Consider the following 19,423-nt stretch of genomic DNA (forward strand, 5'->3'; position numbering starts at 1 on the left):
AATTGAGACGGCTTTCTTTCCGTTCATGTGGGCCGCCCGGGTAATAATAGTCAACCTGCACGAAATTACAAAAATATCCTTCCAATACTTACTAACCACACAGAACCACCCCGGCGTATATATTATTTCACCGGGTCCCGTGTAAAATGACTAAAATACCCTCCGACAACAGGGGCGGAATTATAATACCACTTCTTAGGCAGGAAAAACGATTCCGACACTTTCTCCCCATCAATCGATTCTATTCCTTTTCGGTTTCAATTTCGCCCCCCTGTTCAATCCAATTTCTTCACCCAATCGAATTCCAACTTTTTTTCTATGGATTTTTTCGAAAATAAAAAACACTCTTTTGATAATGAGACAAACTCACCTTGTCTTTTAACAAGCTCTCAAAAGCTATCACAATTCCGAAAAAGCTGTTTAACAGCCAATTAAAAACGAAAAGACAAGGTGTTTTTCTCATTATGAAAACATGGTAGATTTGTAGTGCAAATATCAGTAGCATAAAAAAATATGTAGTAATTGAAAACGAAGTAGAATGGTTGGTTGAACGAGGCCTGGATTTAGTGTAGAGGGAGTGGGCATTCAGACACTACAGGGGGTGGCCCGAAGAAGAGGAGTGGGTGGATAGATCACTTCCCAATTAAAACTAATCTAAAACAACACACTAGACATACAGTTTTTTAAAAGATATTGATTTGTAAATTTTCCGAAAAGGTCAAAGCTTATATTACAGTATTCAAAACTCTACTAAATTTAGTTCACATCACTACAGAAAGAGACTTTGCTACCATCCACACATTGTGATATTTTGGTTGCCTTTGCTACTTTTTTGGTTACTTGGGTACGGTAGAAGAAGGGGTCTATGAGATTGGAAGTTAAAATCAATTGAAAGCAAAATAATTTAAAACATGTCCCTATTACTAGAAGTTAATACGATATCATAATTTTACCAAAGGCACAAACTAGTTTATCAATGTGTCATACTCAACCACATGTTTTAATAATAATAATAATAATAATAAAGGAATTGCTAGCGTCCATCGCAAAAGACATTTCACAGCTGCTGGTTTGTCGCATGTCAGACCAACCACCTCGCGAATGATGACAACAACTAATATTAATATTAATAATAAGGGATTTTCTAGGCAATTTTGAGGAAAGCCATTTCAGCTCGCTATTTTAGGAGAGAACAACCACCTCGTAGCAGATTTTGTCTTATTCATTTAAGTCATCTAAGGGGGCTGTTCTCTCCTGAAAAGTGAGCCGTTGAATGGCTTTCAATGAAATTGTCTAATAATAATAGGTATTTGCTTGCCTTTACTGCAGAAAGCATTTCGCGGATGGGCTGTTGCATGTGAGAGCAGCCACACCGGCTCACTTTTCAACAGATTTTGTCTTCATTCATGATGTGGCTACTCTCACATGCAACAACCCATTTGAAAAATGCCTTTATGCGATAGATGCTAGCATATCCCATAATAATAATAATAAGGGATTTGCAAGGGACCATACCATAAGGCATTTCGCGGATGAGCTGTTGCATGTCATGAGCGTCTGTTGCGTGAGAGAGCAGCCACAAAGGCTCACTTCCCAACAGATTTTGTTATTATTCATGATGTGGCTGCTCTCTCATGCAACAGACGTCCCGCGGAATGGCTTTTGCGATGGACCCAAACAAATGTCTAATAATAATAATAATAATAAATTAGGGAAGTGATATATCCGCCCCTTTGATTACTTGGGACAGCTAGGGCAGTGTAGCCCCTCTGCAATCGTTGATACACTGCTGCTGGGTGTCCCAAGTAATCAAAAGGGGCGGATATATCACTTCCCTAATAATAATAATAATAATGTTTGGATCACAAGTAATATTTTGGATTTGATAGCAGTAACGGCCTGTTCTCTTAGTACCTAATGTTGACTGGTCAAAATGTCCAACTTACAAAATTATCATCATCTATTCTATTCTTTTTTCTTTTTTTTTTTCAAAAATATGGTATGCAAGATTTTTTTTAATTTGTTCTACTCTCTCTCTCTCTCTCATTCTTATTTGTCGGTAATTTTTTTTTCTTTTTCAAAAATATGGTTTGCAAGATTTTTTTTAATTTGTTCTACTCTCTCTCTCTCTCTCATTCTTATTTGTCGGTAATCATATTTTTTCCGTTTGGTATAATTTATGCAACACAAACAGAAGTAAAATTAAATTAAATTCATCTGATTTTTACCGACCATAAATAATTGTCAAACAAATTTATTAGTATGAAAGGCACCTTCGGAGCTTTGAGAGAGACATTGAGGGTGGTACATGGACTTTTTGTATCTCTATTGAGGCTAAGATTTATACGTTGTTGAAAGAGATTTGTGTTTTGGATGTTCTGATGGTCGAAGGTGACTCCTTTAATGTTATTCCATGGATGACGCAGAGCTAAACAACATATATATCGAGCTTTCTTGGTGTCATAGAGCAAATTCTTGACACAATTGAAGACTACTTCAAAATTTTCTTCTTACTCATCGATTACTTAATTGTGAGGTATACCTTCTTACTCGTTCGACGGTTGACCGTATGGAGTTTGAGACTTTTGTCTGCCACTCAAGCCTTCATGTATTTTCTTCTTCCTTTTTCGTGTTGTATGCTTATCACCTTTATCATGGTTTTTGGTTCATTTTTAATAAATTTTTCACCACTCAAAAATAAATAAATTTATTGGTTTATTTTAGTCATTGTTTGTGGATTATCATTGGCTGATCTAATATAATAGGTTGAGTAGTGCCGATGGCTTAGATTCACCTCATAATTTTTTATGTTAAGGGCATGTTTGGCTACCATGATTTTTTTTTTTTTTTTTTTTTCATGATAAACTAGTGCCTCCGAGTAGTGAGAGAAGGATAGGGCGGGTGAAGTGGCTAAAAATCAGGAAACTAGTGTCTCCAAGTCGTGATAAGTGGCTAAAAATCAAGCAAAGAAAAAAAAAACTCAAATCAAAGTAGGATAAATACAAACTATGATTAATAAAAGAACCTTGTTCAATGAAATATTCCTTAGATCTTGCTCACAATCTTTTCAGATACCTTATCGTTTAGACCCCTTATCGGTCATATCTGTTTTTTGGGCAATAGTTATCGAAACGAAAACTGAGAAAGGGGGAATGTGCGTACATACACACAAAGGTGGGGCACGATGGAAATATAACCCTTGATATTTGATCTAAAAGCAGCTTTTCAAAAAGTGACCTGTTGTAGGATCAAATATCAAGGATGGGATTATGAGTACGAGTTTGTACGCCCATTTATCATATAATTTCTCATGAAAATACCCTTCTTTATTGGGCATGGTAAATTCGCATCCCTTTAGGATAATTCGCATCCCTTTAAAGGAGGGCGTGTGGCTTACTTTAACCTTTAACGCTTTTTTAAGGTCAATTCACGTTGAAGGGGTGCGAATTATCCTCTAGTGGCAACGAATTTATCATTGCCCTACTTTAATACGTAAAAATAAACGAAAAACATAAAGGGTATCCTTCTCCATTGGCATCTCTTAATCAAGAGGCTCCATTGGGTTTTGTGACTACGTCTGGATCAATCCAAAATGATTTTGGACAAATTCAAAATCTTGTCCAGCAACATTCGGATTCTTTGATCCATCGGACCGTCGAGGTCCATTTACAACTATCTCCGTTTGAAACTTAGCACAAGATAACTGGATGTCTAATTTCGTAATTTCAAGCAAGGGAAATGAATGCTATACCATGTGTCCAAAATAGGGTTTGGCATTTATTAACAAGATTAGGGCAATTTTGTCATGGAATCGTCCGAGAAGCTTTGCCACTAGGGGTGGCAATGGTTCGGTTTGACCCTCAAACTAAACCGAACCGAAATATGAACCGAAACCGAATTTTCAGTTCGGTTTCGGCTTGGTTCCATCAATTTTGCCATCTCTTAATTATAATAATTGAAAATCTTCGGTTTCGATTCGGTTTGACCCCCAAACTGAGCCGAACCGAAATTTGAATTCAACCAAACCGAAACCAAATTTTCGGTTCGGTTGGGCCAATTTTGGCACCCCTATTCGCCACCCTCCCGAAAGAAGCGCGAAGTTGCCATGCTTTCTTATGCGTCATGTGACGAGAGTGAGGTGTTGGTAGTCATTTGTCTGAAGGTGTGGGGTTCGTTTTGTAATTCATCCAACAAAAAATAGCCCTACAAATCACCTTGACAGCAACATTTTAGAAGAGAAATTTTTAGCAAGTAAAGGATATTCTAGTAATTACGTAGAAGTGAAACAAATTATCCGTATCGGAGGAACCCCCTTTTTAGTTCAAGAGGTGGGAAACGAACGACTATGCTGTGATTCGCTTACGAGGGTATTTTCGTCATTTAAAGAGGAGAGAGAAATAAGTAAGGGTATTTTCGTCATTACAATTTCAACAAGTTGGTTGGGATATGGTTAGAGGCATCCTGGACTGTTCATCTCTAACCTTTTGGAACAGCTGGGAAGCAGAAAGGGCATGAAATAGAGAGAGAGAGAGAGAGTGATTTTATGAAAATTCCTTCTTTATATCGGTTTATGAAATAATTGGAGGATAAAAAGGAAGGGCCCCATTAGAAGAGAATAGGGAAATTACTGTTTTACCACAGGAGAAAGAGAGAGAGAGAGAGAGAAGGAAAGCACCAACTAAAGAAGAAGAATAAGAAGAAGAAGCCATCAGAAAAAAAGGTTATTTCAGGTCTCTTCTTTTCTGATCTCGGGAATTCCAGATTGACACGGTACGTTTCGATCTCAGTTCCGAAACGTTTCGCGTTTTTTTTTTTTAATATTATCTCCAGCAAGAAACAGTTCAACGGCGAGAAATAGAGACTTCCGGCGGTGAATTTTGACGGATTCTGACACCGGAAGAGGTGATGGAGTCGAGATTCACGTAGGTTTTGTTTCAGATCTGTTCTGCTTCTTTTTAGGGAAATTCCCAGCATGAAACGTGACGTTTCGATCTCCGTTCCGAAACGTTTCGCGTTTTTTATAATCTCCAGCAGCAAGAAACAGTTGAACGGCGAGAAATAGCGACTTCCGGCGGAGATGGAGACGAGATTGCTTTAGGTTTTGGAGACGAGATTTGAAGTGTTCTAGAGGAGAGTTGCGAGGGATTCGAGGTTCACGTGCTTGACAGTTGTGTTTTTTTTTGCATTGAGAGACCGAGATTCCGTCGGGAATTAGGGTTTTACGGCAGAAAAGTTTGGGAATTAGGGTTTTCATGCCATGGGGATAAACCCTAGACGTCCGTAAGGTATGTGAATCTTGTCCGTTTGATTGTAAATTCTTTTTAAAAAAAAAAAAAAAACTTGAAGAATTTCTTCAAGTTTCAGGTGCTAGCATTCGCATTTTTTCTTCTTTTTTGAGATCTTTATAAGACTTTCTTTTTTGCGTGAGCTTCTTTTCTGCATCTGTTCTTTCGAAAATTCGACGAAATACAAATCTTGAAAATTTAGGGTTTTCTTTGTCTCTTTGCTTCTGAGAATAAAATATCGCTGAAAAACCTTGAATGTGAAATCACAATTGTGCTGTTGATTTTAGAAATTTCTTTTATTTTTTTGGTAGAGATGGGAGGCTTTCCTGACTTTCTTTTTATCTTCTGTTCTTCTGTCAGGGGAGTTTAGGAGTTCGATTCAAATCAAGAGTAGGTATTTTTTAGGACTTTGCCTGATTTAGGGTTTGTCAAGAATGGAAAGGGAGGTCGGTGCCCAAGTCGCTCCCCCAATTTTCCTTCACCAGCCACTTCCATTGCGCTTCTGCAACCCTCCTACCATGACGAAGAAGCGCGATTTGCCGTGGCAAAACCCTAATTTTCAGCACCAACAACAGCTACAGTTCCAACATCAACAGCTACTACTGTTGAACTCAGGGTTTCAAAACCCTAATAGTAACTGGAACCCAAATCCTAGTAGTAATTGGAACCCAAAGGGTTGGGAATGGGACAGCGTTAGGTTCTTGGCAAAGCCCTCAGCGGCAGTTGAGACAGAGCAGAAAAAGAAAGGGGATGAAACCCTAAAGCCTCTGGTTTTGAGGAAGGATAATTCTGATGAAGATGGGGGGAATCTTACGTTGAAGCTTGGAGGGAGTGTGTATTCGGCTGGTGAGCCTGCGGTGAGGCCAAGCAAGCGGGTTCGATCCGGATCGCCTGGTTGTGGTAGCTATCCGATGTGTCAGGTGGATGATTGCAAGGGGGATTTGTCGAACGCGAAGGATTATCACCGGAGGCATAAGGTGTGTGAACTTCATAGCAAGATGACCCAGGCTCTTGTTGGGCAGCAAATGCAGAGATTCTGCCAGCAGTGTAGCAGGTAAACCATTTTTTTGATGTTTTTGAATGCTCGTGGATGAGAATTGAACTGGGTTTTTTTTGCTCTATGGTTTTTGACGTGATTGAAATCTTTGTACCTTTTCCCTGTTTGAATTGCAGGAATTTTTTGAAAAAAGTTTCGAAAGGGAAGAAAGCTTTTCCACCATTTCCTGTTTTTCCATTGTTTGACTACAGATGAAAAAAATAACTCGAACCAGTGTGGTTCAATTTTTATGAACCTTTAATTTATGATGATATATCCCTTTACATAAGCCATAACCATATTATTTTCCTCTTGATCGTGAAAATGAATTTTTTTTTCTGCCAGAATTGTTTTTCCTGCAATCCAAAAGGCTCTAGTGTATGAGCAGTTTGAAGTTCTAACGCATATCCTTCTTTCTGGGTTGGGATAGTGTCAACTGCAGGTCAGATTGACTTGTTTTTGGTCTTCCTCTTATCAGTTTTTGGGATTGGAATTGAAGGGAGTTGACCACAATTTATTTGTTGGGAATTTGCATGTTTCAACTTTCTATTCTTTCTTTCTTTTTCTTGGTGTGTTCTGTATATTTGAATTGAAATCTGAGTGAGGTGTTTTTTACCAGTTTTGATTTGGGTGGAAATTGTATGTTTGGATCCAACTCAATATTTATTTATTGATTTATTTCTTCTTTTTTAATTTTGCAGATTTCACCCACTTTTGGAGTTTGATGAAGGGAAGAGAAGCTGTAGACGTAGGCTTGCCGGGCATAATCGTCGAAGGAGGAAGACCCAACCTGAGGATGTTTCCGCCCGGCTCCAGGGTAGCCAGGAAAATACTGGCCGTGGAAATTTGGATATTGTCAATCTGTTGACTATTTTATCACATATGCAGGGTGGGTGTCAGTTAATTGCATTTACATTTTATCATAATCCTCATCTGCGTATTATATTTTAACGGTTTCGTTCATTTTCAGGGAATAATGTGGATAAAAATGCTAACGGCACATTGACGCCCGATAGAGAGCGACTCATCCAGATTCTTAGTAAGATGAAGGCCCAATTACCTGTTTCTGAAAACTCGTCTGCAAGGTCTCCTGTACCAGGAAGATTTGATCTAAACATTGCACACCCTTCGCAATCTTGTTCAGAAAATCCATCCAATGTGGACCCAAGCCCATCGGCCACGAACTTGCTTGATGTTTTTTCTGCTGCATTGGCGGCATCCTCCCCTGAAGCCCTTGCAATTCTTTCTCAAGCAAGCAGCGATAGTAGTGGTGATGACAAAACTACATTAAATTGCTTGGAGCAGGGTGATGATTTCAATTTGCGGAAGAAACCAAGCCCAGCATTTCCTCCAATTGGAGAAGAGAGAAGTAATACTATGTTCCGATCTCCAGTAGAAGTTTCGGAGTGCCCTGTTCAAGAGGTTCGATCGAGTTTGCCACTGCAGCTGTTTAGTTCTCCTGGAGACGATACTTCCCCGAAATTGGGATCATCCAGGAAATACGTCTCCTCGGATAGCAGTAATCCTATGGAAGAGAGGTCTCCTTCATCGTCTCCTCCCGTTGTGCGGAAACTGTTTCCTTTGCATTCCGCAACAGAACTAATGAAACATGAGAGGATGGCGATCTGTGGTGATGATAATGTGGCAATTGAGGCCAGTACGAGTCGTGGGTGGAGTCCACATCTGGATCTCTTTAAAGGCTCAAATGGAAGGGCTGAAAGTGGCGCAGTTTCAAATCTACCGTATCAAGCTGGCTATAGTTCTTCATCTGGCTCAGATCACTCGCCTTCTAGTTCAAATTCTGATGCTCAGGTAGTGCGTCCTCGTCATCTTTGTTGAAGTATAAGGGATTAAATAACACCAACTCTAACAGCTTAAGCTTTTGTAGTAATTGGTTGTTTCACATGCTATAAGAGCGAAGGTTCTGGGTTCAAAACACAACTCCTCCTTGATATTAAAAAACCACATGTATGGGCAACCCAAAACAAGGGGCACACGTGAGGGGGAGTGTTGAAGTCTAAGTGATTAAATAACACCACCTCTAACAGCTTAAGCTTTTGGAGTAATTGGTTGTTTCACAATCTTGATAGAGCTTAATATTCCTGCATTTTGAGTTATCATCGACATTCTACTTCATTGGTCTTGTTATGGGAATTGAAGCATGGCTGCCTTGTGTTCTCTGCAGGACCGGACGGGACGAATCATTTTCAAACTTTTTGATAAGGATCCTAGTAATTTTCCGGGGACACTCCGAAATCAGGTCAGGGCTGTTGGGAATGGCATCATATAGTTTGATCAGCTGGAAATATTAAATGCACTTGTTTCTAGAGTAATGCTGATAAGCTGAAAAGCTTAATAATGATATTAATCTCCATTTCAGATTTTGAATTGGCTTTCTCATAGTCCCTCAGAAATGGAGAGCTACATTAGGCCGGGTTGCGTTGTTCTATCGGTTTATGTGTCAATGCCTTCTACTGCATGGGAAGAAGTGAGTGCAATTCTTCTTAAAAATAGAAGGGCATCTATGCTGTTTTTTTTTTCTTTTAATTGATTGTAAGTCTATGTTTTGCCCATAAAAAAAAGTCTATGTTTTGCTTGCAGCTCCAAGAAAGCCTTCTTCAGCGTGTCAGTTCACTAGTTCAGGATACCGATTTGGATTTATGGAGAAATGGAAGGTTCTTGGTCCAAACAGATAGGCAACTAGCTTCGTATAAAGATGGTAACTATTGATTTGATTATCTTTCCATTCCCATTTCTTCTATCAGCAACAAACTTAAAGATTTGCTCTTTTTTATCTTTTTGTTTTTTCAATTTTTGCCATTATTGACTGCTTACGGACAATGAGAAGTGGTCTTAAATAAACCTGGAATTATAACTTCTCTGATGGCAATGTCTAAAATTGAACGTCAGGCAAGGTACGTTTGTGCAAATCCTGGAGAACATGGCGTTCCCCGGAACTAGTATCCGTGTCACCTCTGGCAGTCATGGGTGGGGAGGAGACCACTCTAGTTTTGAGAGGTCGCAATTTGAGCATTCCTGGTACCAAGTAAGTGGAGCACAATCATTCTTTGAAGACCTATATCACATATAAATGTCCTATTTCTTAAATATTAGCAAAATCATGGACTGTATGTAGAATTCATTGCACATTTATGGGAGGATACATGTCAAAAGAAGTTCCAGCAGCATCTTATTTGGGTGCCATATATGATGACTCGAGCTCAGAGACTTTTCATTTTGCCGGCGGAGCTCCCAATGTCTTGGGTCGCTGTTTCATAGAGGTAATTCATTCAATGATTCAAATAGGATTAGCAAGAGAAGAATGAGAATTTTCAGTCAAGTTCATGTCTTTTATTTCTGATTGATTGTCAATAAATCCATCGTAGTTATTGTTGCTTAAGCTTACTGTTAAACATGTGTGTGTTCAGGTGGAGAATGGTTTCAAAGGAAATAGCTTTCCTCTTATAATTGCAGATGCCTCTATCTGTAGAGAATTGAGAATCCTTGAATCTGAATTAGAGGAAGATGACCAGAATCAGGATTTTGTGCAGCCAAGGTTGAGGGATGATGTTTTGCACTTCTTAAATGAACTGGGATGGCTTTTCCAAAGGAAGTGCATCCCGGGCAGTCCTGCTGGTGCTGATTTTTCAACTACTCGATTCAAGTTTCTCTTCACATTTTCTGTTGAAAGGGATTGGTCTGCAGTTGTCAAAACACTTCTAGACATACTTGTCGAGAGGAACTCTGAAAGAGATGGGTTATCAAGTGAATCATTGGAAACACTGTCGGAAATCCACCTCTTGAACAGAGCAGTGAAGAGGAAGTGCAGAAAAATGATCGATTTACTTCTCCATTATTCTGTAAGCTGCAGTATTAGTGCTTCGAAGAAGTACCTTTTCCCGCCAAATCTAGCTGGCCTAGGTGGTGTCACACCTCTGCATTTAGCTGCTTGTACACAAGATTCAGAGGAGATAGTTGATGCGCTTACAAATGATCCACAAGAGGTAAAATTCCAAACTTATAAAATTTTACTCCATAGTTTTGCATGGCCCACACAATTCTCCCAAACACCCAAAGCACGTCCCTCTGTCCTCTGAAATCATTCGGTGTAGCTCGTATCTTCTCATTAATTTCCACCCCAATAACCATCATTTTGTTGTCGTCAAGTTCTTTGCTTAGTGAACTTCTATACTTAGCAACTTTGGAATTTGTACACAGTATTTTCAACTATTGCTGCATCCTGCATGAGGCTTAATTATTCTGTAATCAATTTGTGTAGATTGGGTTGAACTGCTGGAATTCTGTATCGGATGCAAGTGGGCTGTCTCCATTCATGTACGCATCAATGAGGAAGAACCATTCTTACAACAGACTAGTGGGTAGGAAGCTCGCAGACAGGAGGAACAGTCAAATTTCGATAACAGTTTCGAATGACGAAATCTCATTAGACCAGTTATGGATAGAAGCAAAGAAGTATAACCCAAATCCTGAACCTTTTCAAGTACGGACTTGTGCCCGTTGTGCAGTTTCACTTACAAGATGTTCAAAGCGACCCCCTGGGACACAAGGGCTGCTTTACCGCCCCTATGTCCATTCCATGCTCGTAATTGCTGCCGTCTGCGTTTGTGTGTGTTTGTTCCTTCGAGGGTTGCCGGATATTGGTGATGTTGCCCCTTTCAAATGGGAGAATGTGGGTTATGGCTCGTGTTAGTTTGGAAAAAAGATGGGTAGAGATTAAAAAAGAAGCTCATGCTGATGCCCACAACAGTGAAAATGGCCAATTTGGTTCAGATGTGTTGATTCTCAGTAAAAGTTTGCATATTTTTAGATGGGCTGGTTTGGGTTTGTGAATTTCAGTTATAAAAGCTGTTCTTTAGTGGATTTGTGCCTGAGGATAGATTCTTTGGGTGGCTATACTGTGAAGGATGTCAGCTTCTAACAGAGAAGAAGGGCAAAGAGCAGGCCAGAGAAGACCTTTTGGAGAAAAAGCAGCCCCAAAAACATACCAGTTTAGGTGAAACCAGAGAATTGGAAGAAGAGAGAACACAGAAGAAGGAAAGGGAAAAGCTTAGCAAAATGGGTAAAATACTTAAAGAAAAACGAGATTTCAATACACCCAGACATAGAAAAAGGGTGTTGAAAGAGTAAGCAATGTTACCTTTTTTCTTGTAGTTTTAGTTGTAGCTATATTATTCTCTTTACATCATCGGTTACATATTTTCATGGCGCCTACGGGAACTGACCGTTGATTTTTTGCTGCTGTAAAGTCAGAATACGCGATCAAATCTATATATTTTCATAAATATAGGAATTATTTCATTCATTGTGTTGAGAAATAAATATTGAATATATATTTATCCTTTTGAGCTTTGTACCGGTACAGTGCCGATTACTAAGACCGGTCATCTCAGCTTGAAGGCAACGCCATGTGCGTGGGACGATGCCTTTCTTCCCCCCCCCCCCATCTTCCCAGTGCTTTCTTTTTTTGTCTTAGTGGGGGCTGTTTTTCTTTCGGTGTGACGGGTGAATGGTTTCTCCGGAAAAGTTAACGGTCGTTGGCAGGACCCCACTAGAAAGATCTTGATCGAAGAGAGCGAGGAAAGTGGGCCCACCCTTTTTTTTTTAATGGTACGACTCAGTGTATGGCATAACCTCGTATGTGAGGTGTTCAACCTGGCTTCAAGGGCTTCTTTCATACATGAGAAGCTTATCTTGTAAGAATGGCTTTCTGCGTAGACTCTGTGTTTTTTAAATAGATTTTAGGGAGATGGGTCATTGTCTTTCTGTTTTCTAACCTTGTGTTTAGAAGGGGATACTAGTAATTGAGGGTTATGGTTGGTGTGAACAATATAAAAGAAGAGTGGTTGAATGAGGAAAGATAAGTTATTGAATGCCCAACTTCATATGTCCTGCTCTCCTATTCCTATACACCATCCTCTTCTTCTATTAGGAATCTTTCTCTCATCAATGCACGCTTCACAGAGGTTTAAGATCATCGTATGGTGACGATTTAAGGGTACGACCTATTTACGTTGAACGGTTTTGATCATCCTAAGAAGTGGGCCCCACTGTACTGGACTTCGCGCACTCATAATAAAAAATCTTAAGAAATGAGTCCCCATTCATTGTCTCCCCGAACTTTGTAATTGGCTGTTTAAAACGTGTCACAATTTTTCAAAGGAGCAATGGTATATTCGCCCCTCAGCGATTACCTTGGGCCACCTGCAAGGCCGCAAGGGTAGTCAGAAATACACTGGATTGGGCTGGCTCAGGGAAGAATGATAGAACATAAAAGTAGTGCATAATAAAGAAAAACGAGTGGAAAGAGTCGTTGACGTGTAACTTAAACCATCCGGCTTTATCTAGATGTACGGCGGGAGTGGGCCCTACTCGATTGTAGAACTATGACAACACGTGGCAATGAGAGGACTTGTGCTACACGCATGGGAGGCGCACTGTAGCTGGGACGCACATGGAGGAGCTAACGGACACGGTGGATGTATTGGCTGTGAGCTGGCATGTTCGAGATCACGAAGTGTTTGTACCCAATCGGGCCCACACTATGTCCTTTTCGGAAAGGGAAGTGGTAAATTCGCCCCCTTTTCTTCTACAGGCCACCCTTCCTAGTGTATTTATTATGACCATGGTCAGCCGGCCCTAAAATCGAATTCAGTAATACCCGCCGAATTTCAAATTTTAGTTACGTCCGAAATTTAAACGAAAATTTCAAAATTTTTAATTATTTAATATTTCCTGAAATTACTGCCGAAATGTGGTCTGAAATAAAATATTGTTTTTAATTGTTTCTTCAGATTTCGGCCAAAATTTCAAAATTTAGGTGAGGACCAAAAGCCCATTTTGAAACCGAAATTTCAAACCATGGTTAAGACTCCTCTTTTTACCCTGAAGGACCGCATTGGGAAGAAAAGGGCAGAAAATATCATGAAATTTAACGTAAGCGATCAGCTATTGAGGGCATGGTTTTAAATTTCAACCGAAATTTCGGTCAACACCAAAATTGAAATGACCGAAATCCGAAATTACCAAAACGTACAAAATTTCAGTTGAAATTTCGGCAAAATTTCAAACAGAATATTAATTATTTATTCCTTTACAAAATTCCAAATACCGAAATTTCAGCCCAAAAAACCAACATTTCGCCCGTCTTTACAGAATTTCGGCAGAAATTTCGGTTTGGGCTAGGTCCGAAATTTAGGCTAGGGATCCAAAACGCCCCAGTTTAAGAGAATTGCATCTTTTTACTAACGTGCGCTGAGTGCGTGTGGGGTTTTCAAGCAACGCATAGGGTGGTTTGATAAGGAACGGTTTGCAAGGGAGTCGGTGGTCTAATTTGAGAAAATCATTTTCCAAACAAACCAGTGGCCAAAATACGGTCAGGATATAAAACCTCTCGATATAATTAGGGTTACAATTGGGGTCCGGTGGGTCGAGTTTTGTAGAATCCTAACCCAAATATTATCTGGGGTCAGGTCTCTTTTTTTAATAGAAAACACCAAGATTCATAAAACCTATCTTCCTCCTCATAATTTTTCGGGTGTGGTTGGATATAAACAAGAATCTCAAAATTTAAGCCATCAAGTTTATATAAATTTAAGAAGACAGACAAACTTGATCATCTCAATGAAAACAATTAGATCGAAACTAATTCGTCATGTTATTCAAGAGATATTTAAGAAATTCCCCGACTTTGCCATCCCAGAAAACCCAACTAGACCCTGAAAGTGTCGATTGTCTAGTTAACATCGATCCAATCACAACCGACTCTTTACTTGTCGATTTTGTTTTTTGGGAACCTATAAACAAGATCTAGTCCAATCAAAATCAGATCCAAACCCTCTCTAACGGGTAAGAGCCTCCTCCAAATCACCTCCTCTTGTTTCTAAAATCCAAAACAAGGAGAGACAACACAACACTTGCAATAAAGGCCGTCCAACAAATTAAATCTCTAAAAAATAAAGCAAGTGTTTTACGTAGTTTAATAATGATGGATACAACCATGGGAGAGTAAATAAGGAATTCAGTGCGAGCAAGAAAAAAAAAATCTACAATAGTTTTCCCTTGCTCATAAAAAAAGAAGATTAAGTTATACAAAATCCTTTCCCCTAAACTCTCTTAACTCTCTAGCTCCCTCTCTCGTTATTCCCACAAGAGACATTATAATCGTACGACCAAGGTTTTAAATTTTGGTTTCGGTCCTCACCGAAATCTGGCTGAAATTTAAAACCTTGCGTACGACCACACACTTTAATAAGGTATACAACAACGTGTATGTTTCCGAAATGTCTGTCTAGATTCTAGTGTTTATATAATACCATCTCTAACAGCTTAAGCCTTTGGAGTAATTGGTTGTTTCACATGGTATTAGAGCGACATGTTCTGAGGTTTTGGATTCAAAACTCACAACTCCCTGGTGTTAAAAGTCCACATGTAAATCCAACCCAAAAGAGGAGCCACATGTGCCACGTGTATGGCCAACCCAAGAAAGGAGGGGCCTCACGTGAGGGGGAGTGTTCAAGTATTAATGATTAAATAAAACCATCTCTAACAGCTTAAGCCTTTGCAGTAATTGGTTGTTTCACATCTAGTGTCTTTAAGAAACACACCATGTAGCGCCTCTCTTCTAGAATAATTAGAAAACACAACATTCGTCATAAAACTGTTTCTCATATGGTATCAGAGCTTTGTTCCAAACTAGAGTACCCAACGATACAATAATAGTCTGAGGATAAGATATTATGGTATCTATTAAACACTAAACAGGGTATTTTTAGTGATGTTATTGTAATGAGAATCTGTTTTAGTTTTATAGCTGTGATTAGTCCTAATAGGGCGAGCACACCGTTCATCCTAAAACTACTAATCACCTTCTCTTGTGTTTTAATTTGTTAACGAATGTACAGGAACGCGTTAAGTTAGGCTTTTTTACACCCCTTACAGTTAAAAGGGACCTGCTTTCTTTTGACATTCACGTAATTCAACAAATAGAACAACACCAGTCTTATTCTCTTTTAAGGTAAGCCGGAATATGATAATTCCCTTTCTTTTCCAACTTTGAACAACTTCTGCAACTAGAAAGCATGTGTTTCCCTCTTGTGCCACTGTGAATTTATGACCATTCAAAGAATACCAGTCTTACCTTTAGTTGCTTTTCCAGACAGAAGAAAAAGCTCTATAACCCATGGAGAAAGAATACGCAGGATTACCCTCACTTTGGCTAAAGTTCACTAAATTTGCCATAAATTTTGAAATGTGGCAGAGGAACTATGTGGCCAGGTGTGTGAGACAAACTTCACTAGACTAGATATACTTACACGAATCTTTACGAACGAACTACTAAAAAGTAAACATCAATCTTCTGTTGTGTAACGACCTCTTTGGATTACTGGGTTTAGCTAGATGAGAATTCATCACAGCATGGAGACTTCACAATTGCGAAAGAGGAAGAGGAGGAGGAATTATTACCAATGATTCTAGTACATGATTTACTTTGAGTATGTGCCTAGCGGTGTCACCTGCCTTTTCTTTATCACAGAGCCTGCATTCTTCATTGTCAAAGGTTGCATGGTACCTTTTTCTTACCAATTGGTCCAACTTAATAAATTTAGACCCAACCCAGGACTATACATAACACAATGAATTTGCTTTTTCCCAAACATTATATAAACTCTAACGGAATCAATTCCATGGGCTTTAACAAATACTTTCTTTCTACCTCTCATACAGAATCTTCAAAAGCTACTCTTTCTCTTTTTTCTAAGCAGTGAATTATGGAAACAAAAAAAGACTATAGAAAAAATGGGGATACAATAACAAGAGAGAACATCCTCACATAAAAGCACCGCAAGTGGAATGGCCTTCACAGTGAAAATCTGATTGTATCCAAATTGGAGAATGAGGAGGAGAGACCAAGAGAATTGCAGAAGCCCAAAAGAAAAGTGGCATTGGAATCACAAAATCGGGGGTTGAGCTTGGATGCTCCACATTCTCAAAAGTGTCTTAATGCATCTAAATATTAACGTTTGCCTTCACAAAATTTGCAATGAATAAGTCTTAGTGTTCCTATGAGAACTGTAATTTGGGAAAAGATTGTGTTTACCATTCCCAATCTTTTCATTTTGATTTTTGAACCCAGAAAAGATCATCTGTCAAATTTTATATGACTACCCCAAAGCTTTGGGTGATTTAGGAATGTTATTCCCACAAGAGTAGTTTGCTGTTTTACAACTGGAGAAAATGTTCGATATTTCAAAGGATGGAAACTTCCAGCTAAATCCAGGATAGTAATCATTTTTTCTGCTTTTTGGGAAAGACAGATACGAATATAATTCCAGAAATATCACATCTGTATTATTGACTGGGGCTAGTCTATGGAATCTTAAGACTTAGGCCTTTGTTCTATACCTTAAAAAAAGAAACAAGGAAAAGCAAAAGAATGGCCAATGACGCAACTGTAACTGCCAAATCCCACGTGGGTTCTGTTTATTTAGAGAACGTGGTCGTGTAGAAGCAACTACACAAATTCCAATTGAATTATATAACATGAAGCTACAAAATAGCCTAATGAAAGGGACCTGTGCCTGATCGTTTCACTAACTCTACCTCAAACAAGATGAATTTTGTAATTTCATCCAAATCCAAGGGTATATAGTCAACTAGATCTCCCCCACCACAAACAAAACACTAATCTTGGGCACAGAATCTCGAAATGCTTTCTTAATCCATCACTCAACCCACCTCTCACCTTGTTTATTTCACCCACATTGGTCAAGTTATTCTCTTAAGCAAAGCAGATGCTTCAAGGAATTCCTAGAAAACAACTTTCACTATTTAAAAAGAGAACAGTTTCAAAACAAACCCAACATCCCAAATCTTTCCTGACCTTCATTTAAACCCAACCTCACAACAAAATCACCAAACAAAAACCCTTCAGCCCAAAGAAAACCCATGAAGCTAGACAAGGAGATTTTTCATCCCTGCCATCCAAAACACAAGCTCAAGCTGGAATACACTGAAATCCCATTCAGTTGTGATGGGTGCAAGGAAGCTGGAATAGGCCTCAAATACAAATGTGAAGAATGTGAATTCGACCTTCACAAGGCATGCGCCTTAGCACCTCCCACCATCACAAACCCCTTCTACAATAAATGTGACTTTGGTTTCTATTACAAAACTCCAGGCTCGGCCATGAGGATTTGTGATGCATGTAGAAAAGATGTTCTAGGGTTTGTATATCATTGCCCAAGTTGTGGTTTTGACCTCCACCCTTGTTGTGCAAACCTCCCACAAATCCTAGACGATGGAGATCGAAACCTCTACCTCTGTATAAAGCTCTCTAGCCTCTGTCTTCAATGTGGGGTTAAAGGGTTGGGTTGGTCTTACAGATCAGAGTGCAAGAACTACAACCTTCATGTGGCTTGTGTGAAGGAATTGATGGTGGAGAGCTGGCAAGCTATGTATCTAAACGTGGACAAGAACAAGGTGAGGGAGATTCAGACTAGGATTCCAACCCTTAAAGGGACGTTGGAAAATCATCATAGAATGAGGGGAGGGAAAGTGAACAAGTGTTGTCAGATTGCTGGGAGTGCAGTTCGTGTTATCGTCTCTGCCATTCTTGGAGATCCCACGGCTATCATTGCTGCAGTGGTTGGAGGGTTCATATCAAAGTAGCTGGTATGGCTGTGTGGTCTGGAAATTACATGTAAATGTGATCTATCAATAAAGAACAGAAAGGGGACAAAGTGAAAGATGACTCACTGTTTATTTATTTAGCTGTTGGATAGTTTATTATTGCTTCGAAGTTTATCTGGTTTGTTTGTTTAGGGCCCTTCAAACTTGTATCTTTCATTTGGGTGTGAAAAAAAACCTGTAGCTGTACTGATGTTATTTGATAGATCAATTAAAGACTCTACATTATTAGTCTACGTGCAATGTGTGGAAATTAACAATTTTTTTTTTAGTCAGGGTTTGCAACCCACTTTAATTTTTCCGAGTGAAGTTTTTGTCCCAAAACGGTCTTTAGATTGCAGTTTAAATGGAAATTGTGTTAGCAAATAATAGAGGAAAAATTTCTAGCTTAGTAAACAAGTTTCCTTCTTTATGCTTTATTAAAAGTTAAGAGATACAGAGTTCTATATAATGATGTGCCTATATGGTTTTCATAAGAATATGGAATAATGATATGAAAAAGGGGGGGACTTTTTGGGGTTCCAAGAGTTATATTTCTTATTTGTGTTCTTGAAACAATCTAAGTCTTGACTGTGCTCTGGCATTTTAAGTGGTTATCTTTGTATTCATATTTTTGAAAATATGATCTAGCATCTTTGGAGCCTAAAAATTGGTAGTTACAAGGCATGAGGAAATAGTTCAATCGAATCACAACTTCCACATGCTAAGTTAATGTAATTTTTAAGGCATAAGAAAGAATGTTTGAATTGTATATCCAACTTATGATAGAGAAATTTAACTCAACTAGAATGAAAGATGGAGAATCATTAGTAAAAGATGGAGAATCATTAGTAGGTTATGTTAAAAAAATGATAGTGAGTTGACCATACTAAAGTTAAATCACATTGGAATCTAATCTGTCTCAAACATCATCCTAGGACTGCTATGTTTGCATCTGAATAGCACTACTATATGCACAATAACAGTATAGACAAAAGCAATCCAGCATACACTACAAAAGATTGATGCAATCAAGGAGTGGATTTTACTCAACCATATCCACAACAAACAACAGAGTCAAAACTTAATTGATACCAGCTGGCATATACAAGAAGCAACTCAACTCAATTCAACTCAACTAAGCCTTTGTCCCAAACTAGTTGGGGTCGGCTAATGAATCCTTCAGAAAATTTTCATGAAGAAGGATATACAAGAAATAATTGCAGGAAAAAATTCAGAATTTTCAAGAATCGCTCAAAGCCTAAAGAAGCTAAAGAACCATGCGACCTCTCTTTAAAACGATAAACAAATGCCCATTTAATCGGTCTTACCTCATTGCCATCCATCTTGAGAAAGCTCTAATGGCTGAGCTAAACAACAAGTTCTAAAAGTGATCCGACAACAACAAATTGAGCAT

The 19,423-nt window shown here is 38.9% G+C and overlaps 2 protein-coding genes across 2 annotated transcripts; both read left to right on the forward strand.

Annotated features, from left to right (window-relative positions):
- Positions 1-4,473: 4,473 nt before the first annotated feature.
- LOC143845993 (squamosa promoter-binding-like protein 15) lies at positions 4,474-11,644 on the forward strand. Its single transcript, XM_077354395.1, has 11 exons — positions 4,474-5,285; positions 5,646-6,339; positions 7,023-7,210; positions 7,292-8,133; positions 8,507-8,581; positions 8,702-8,809; positions 8,923-9,040; positions 9,232-9,367; positions 9,458-9,602; positions 9,750-10,325; positions 10,601-11,644. The coding sequence occupies exons 2-11, from the start codon at positions 5,720-5,722 to the stop codon at positions 11,030-11,032; spliced, it is 3,240 nt and encodes a 1,079-aa protein (XP_077210510.1). The 5' UTR covers positions 4,474-5,285; positions 5,646-5,719; the 3' UTR covers positions 11,033-11,644.
- Positions 11,645-17,071: 5,427 nt separating this feature from the next.
- Positions 17,072-18,263, forward strand: LOC143846093 (uncharacterized). The gene has a single exon (XM_077354509.1). The coding sequence runs from the start codon at positions 17,287-17,289 to the stop codon at positions 18,007-18,009; it is 723 nt and encodes a 240-aa protein (XP_077210624.1). The 5' UTR covers positions 17,072-17,286; the 3' UTR covers positions 18,010-18,263.
- The last annotated feature ends 1,160 nt before the right edge of the window (positions 18,264-19,423 follow it).

Source organism: Tasmannia lanceolata, unplaced genomic scaffold (genome assembly GCF_043159265.1).
Source record: "Tasmannia lanceolata isolate RefF3 unplaced genomic scaffold, GAP_Taslan_0.1 ptg000015l, whole genome shotgun sequence".
Lineage (NCBI taxonomy): Eukaryota > Viridiplantae > Streptophyta > Magnoliopsida > Canellales > Winteraceae > Tasmannia > Tasmannia lanceolata.

Bases quoted from the DNA above. Each gene is read 5' to 3' on its own strand.
- LOC143845993 (XM_077354395.1), top strand. From the start codon at position 5,720: ATGGAAAGGGAGGTCGGTGCCCAAGTCGCTCCCCCAATTTTCCTTCAC. The intron at 9,603-9,749 runs GTAATTCATTCA...GTGTGTGTTCAG, and splicing joins TGGGTCGCTGTTTCATAGAG to GTGGAGAATGGTTTCAAAGG. The intron at 10,326-10,600 runs GTAAAATTCCAA...CAATTTGTGTAG, and splicing joins TTACAAATGATCCACAAGAG to ATTGGGTTGAACTGCTGGAA.
- LOC143846093 (XM_077354509.1), top strand. From the start codon at position 17,287: ATGAAGCTAGACAAGGAGATTTTTCATCCCTGCCATCCAAAACACAAG.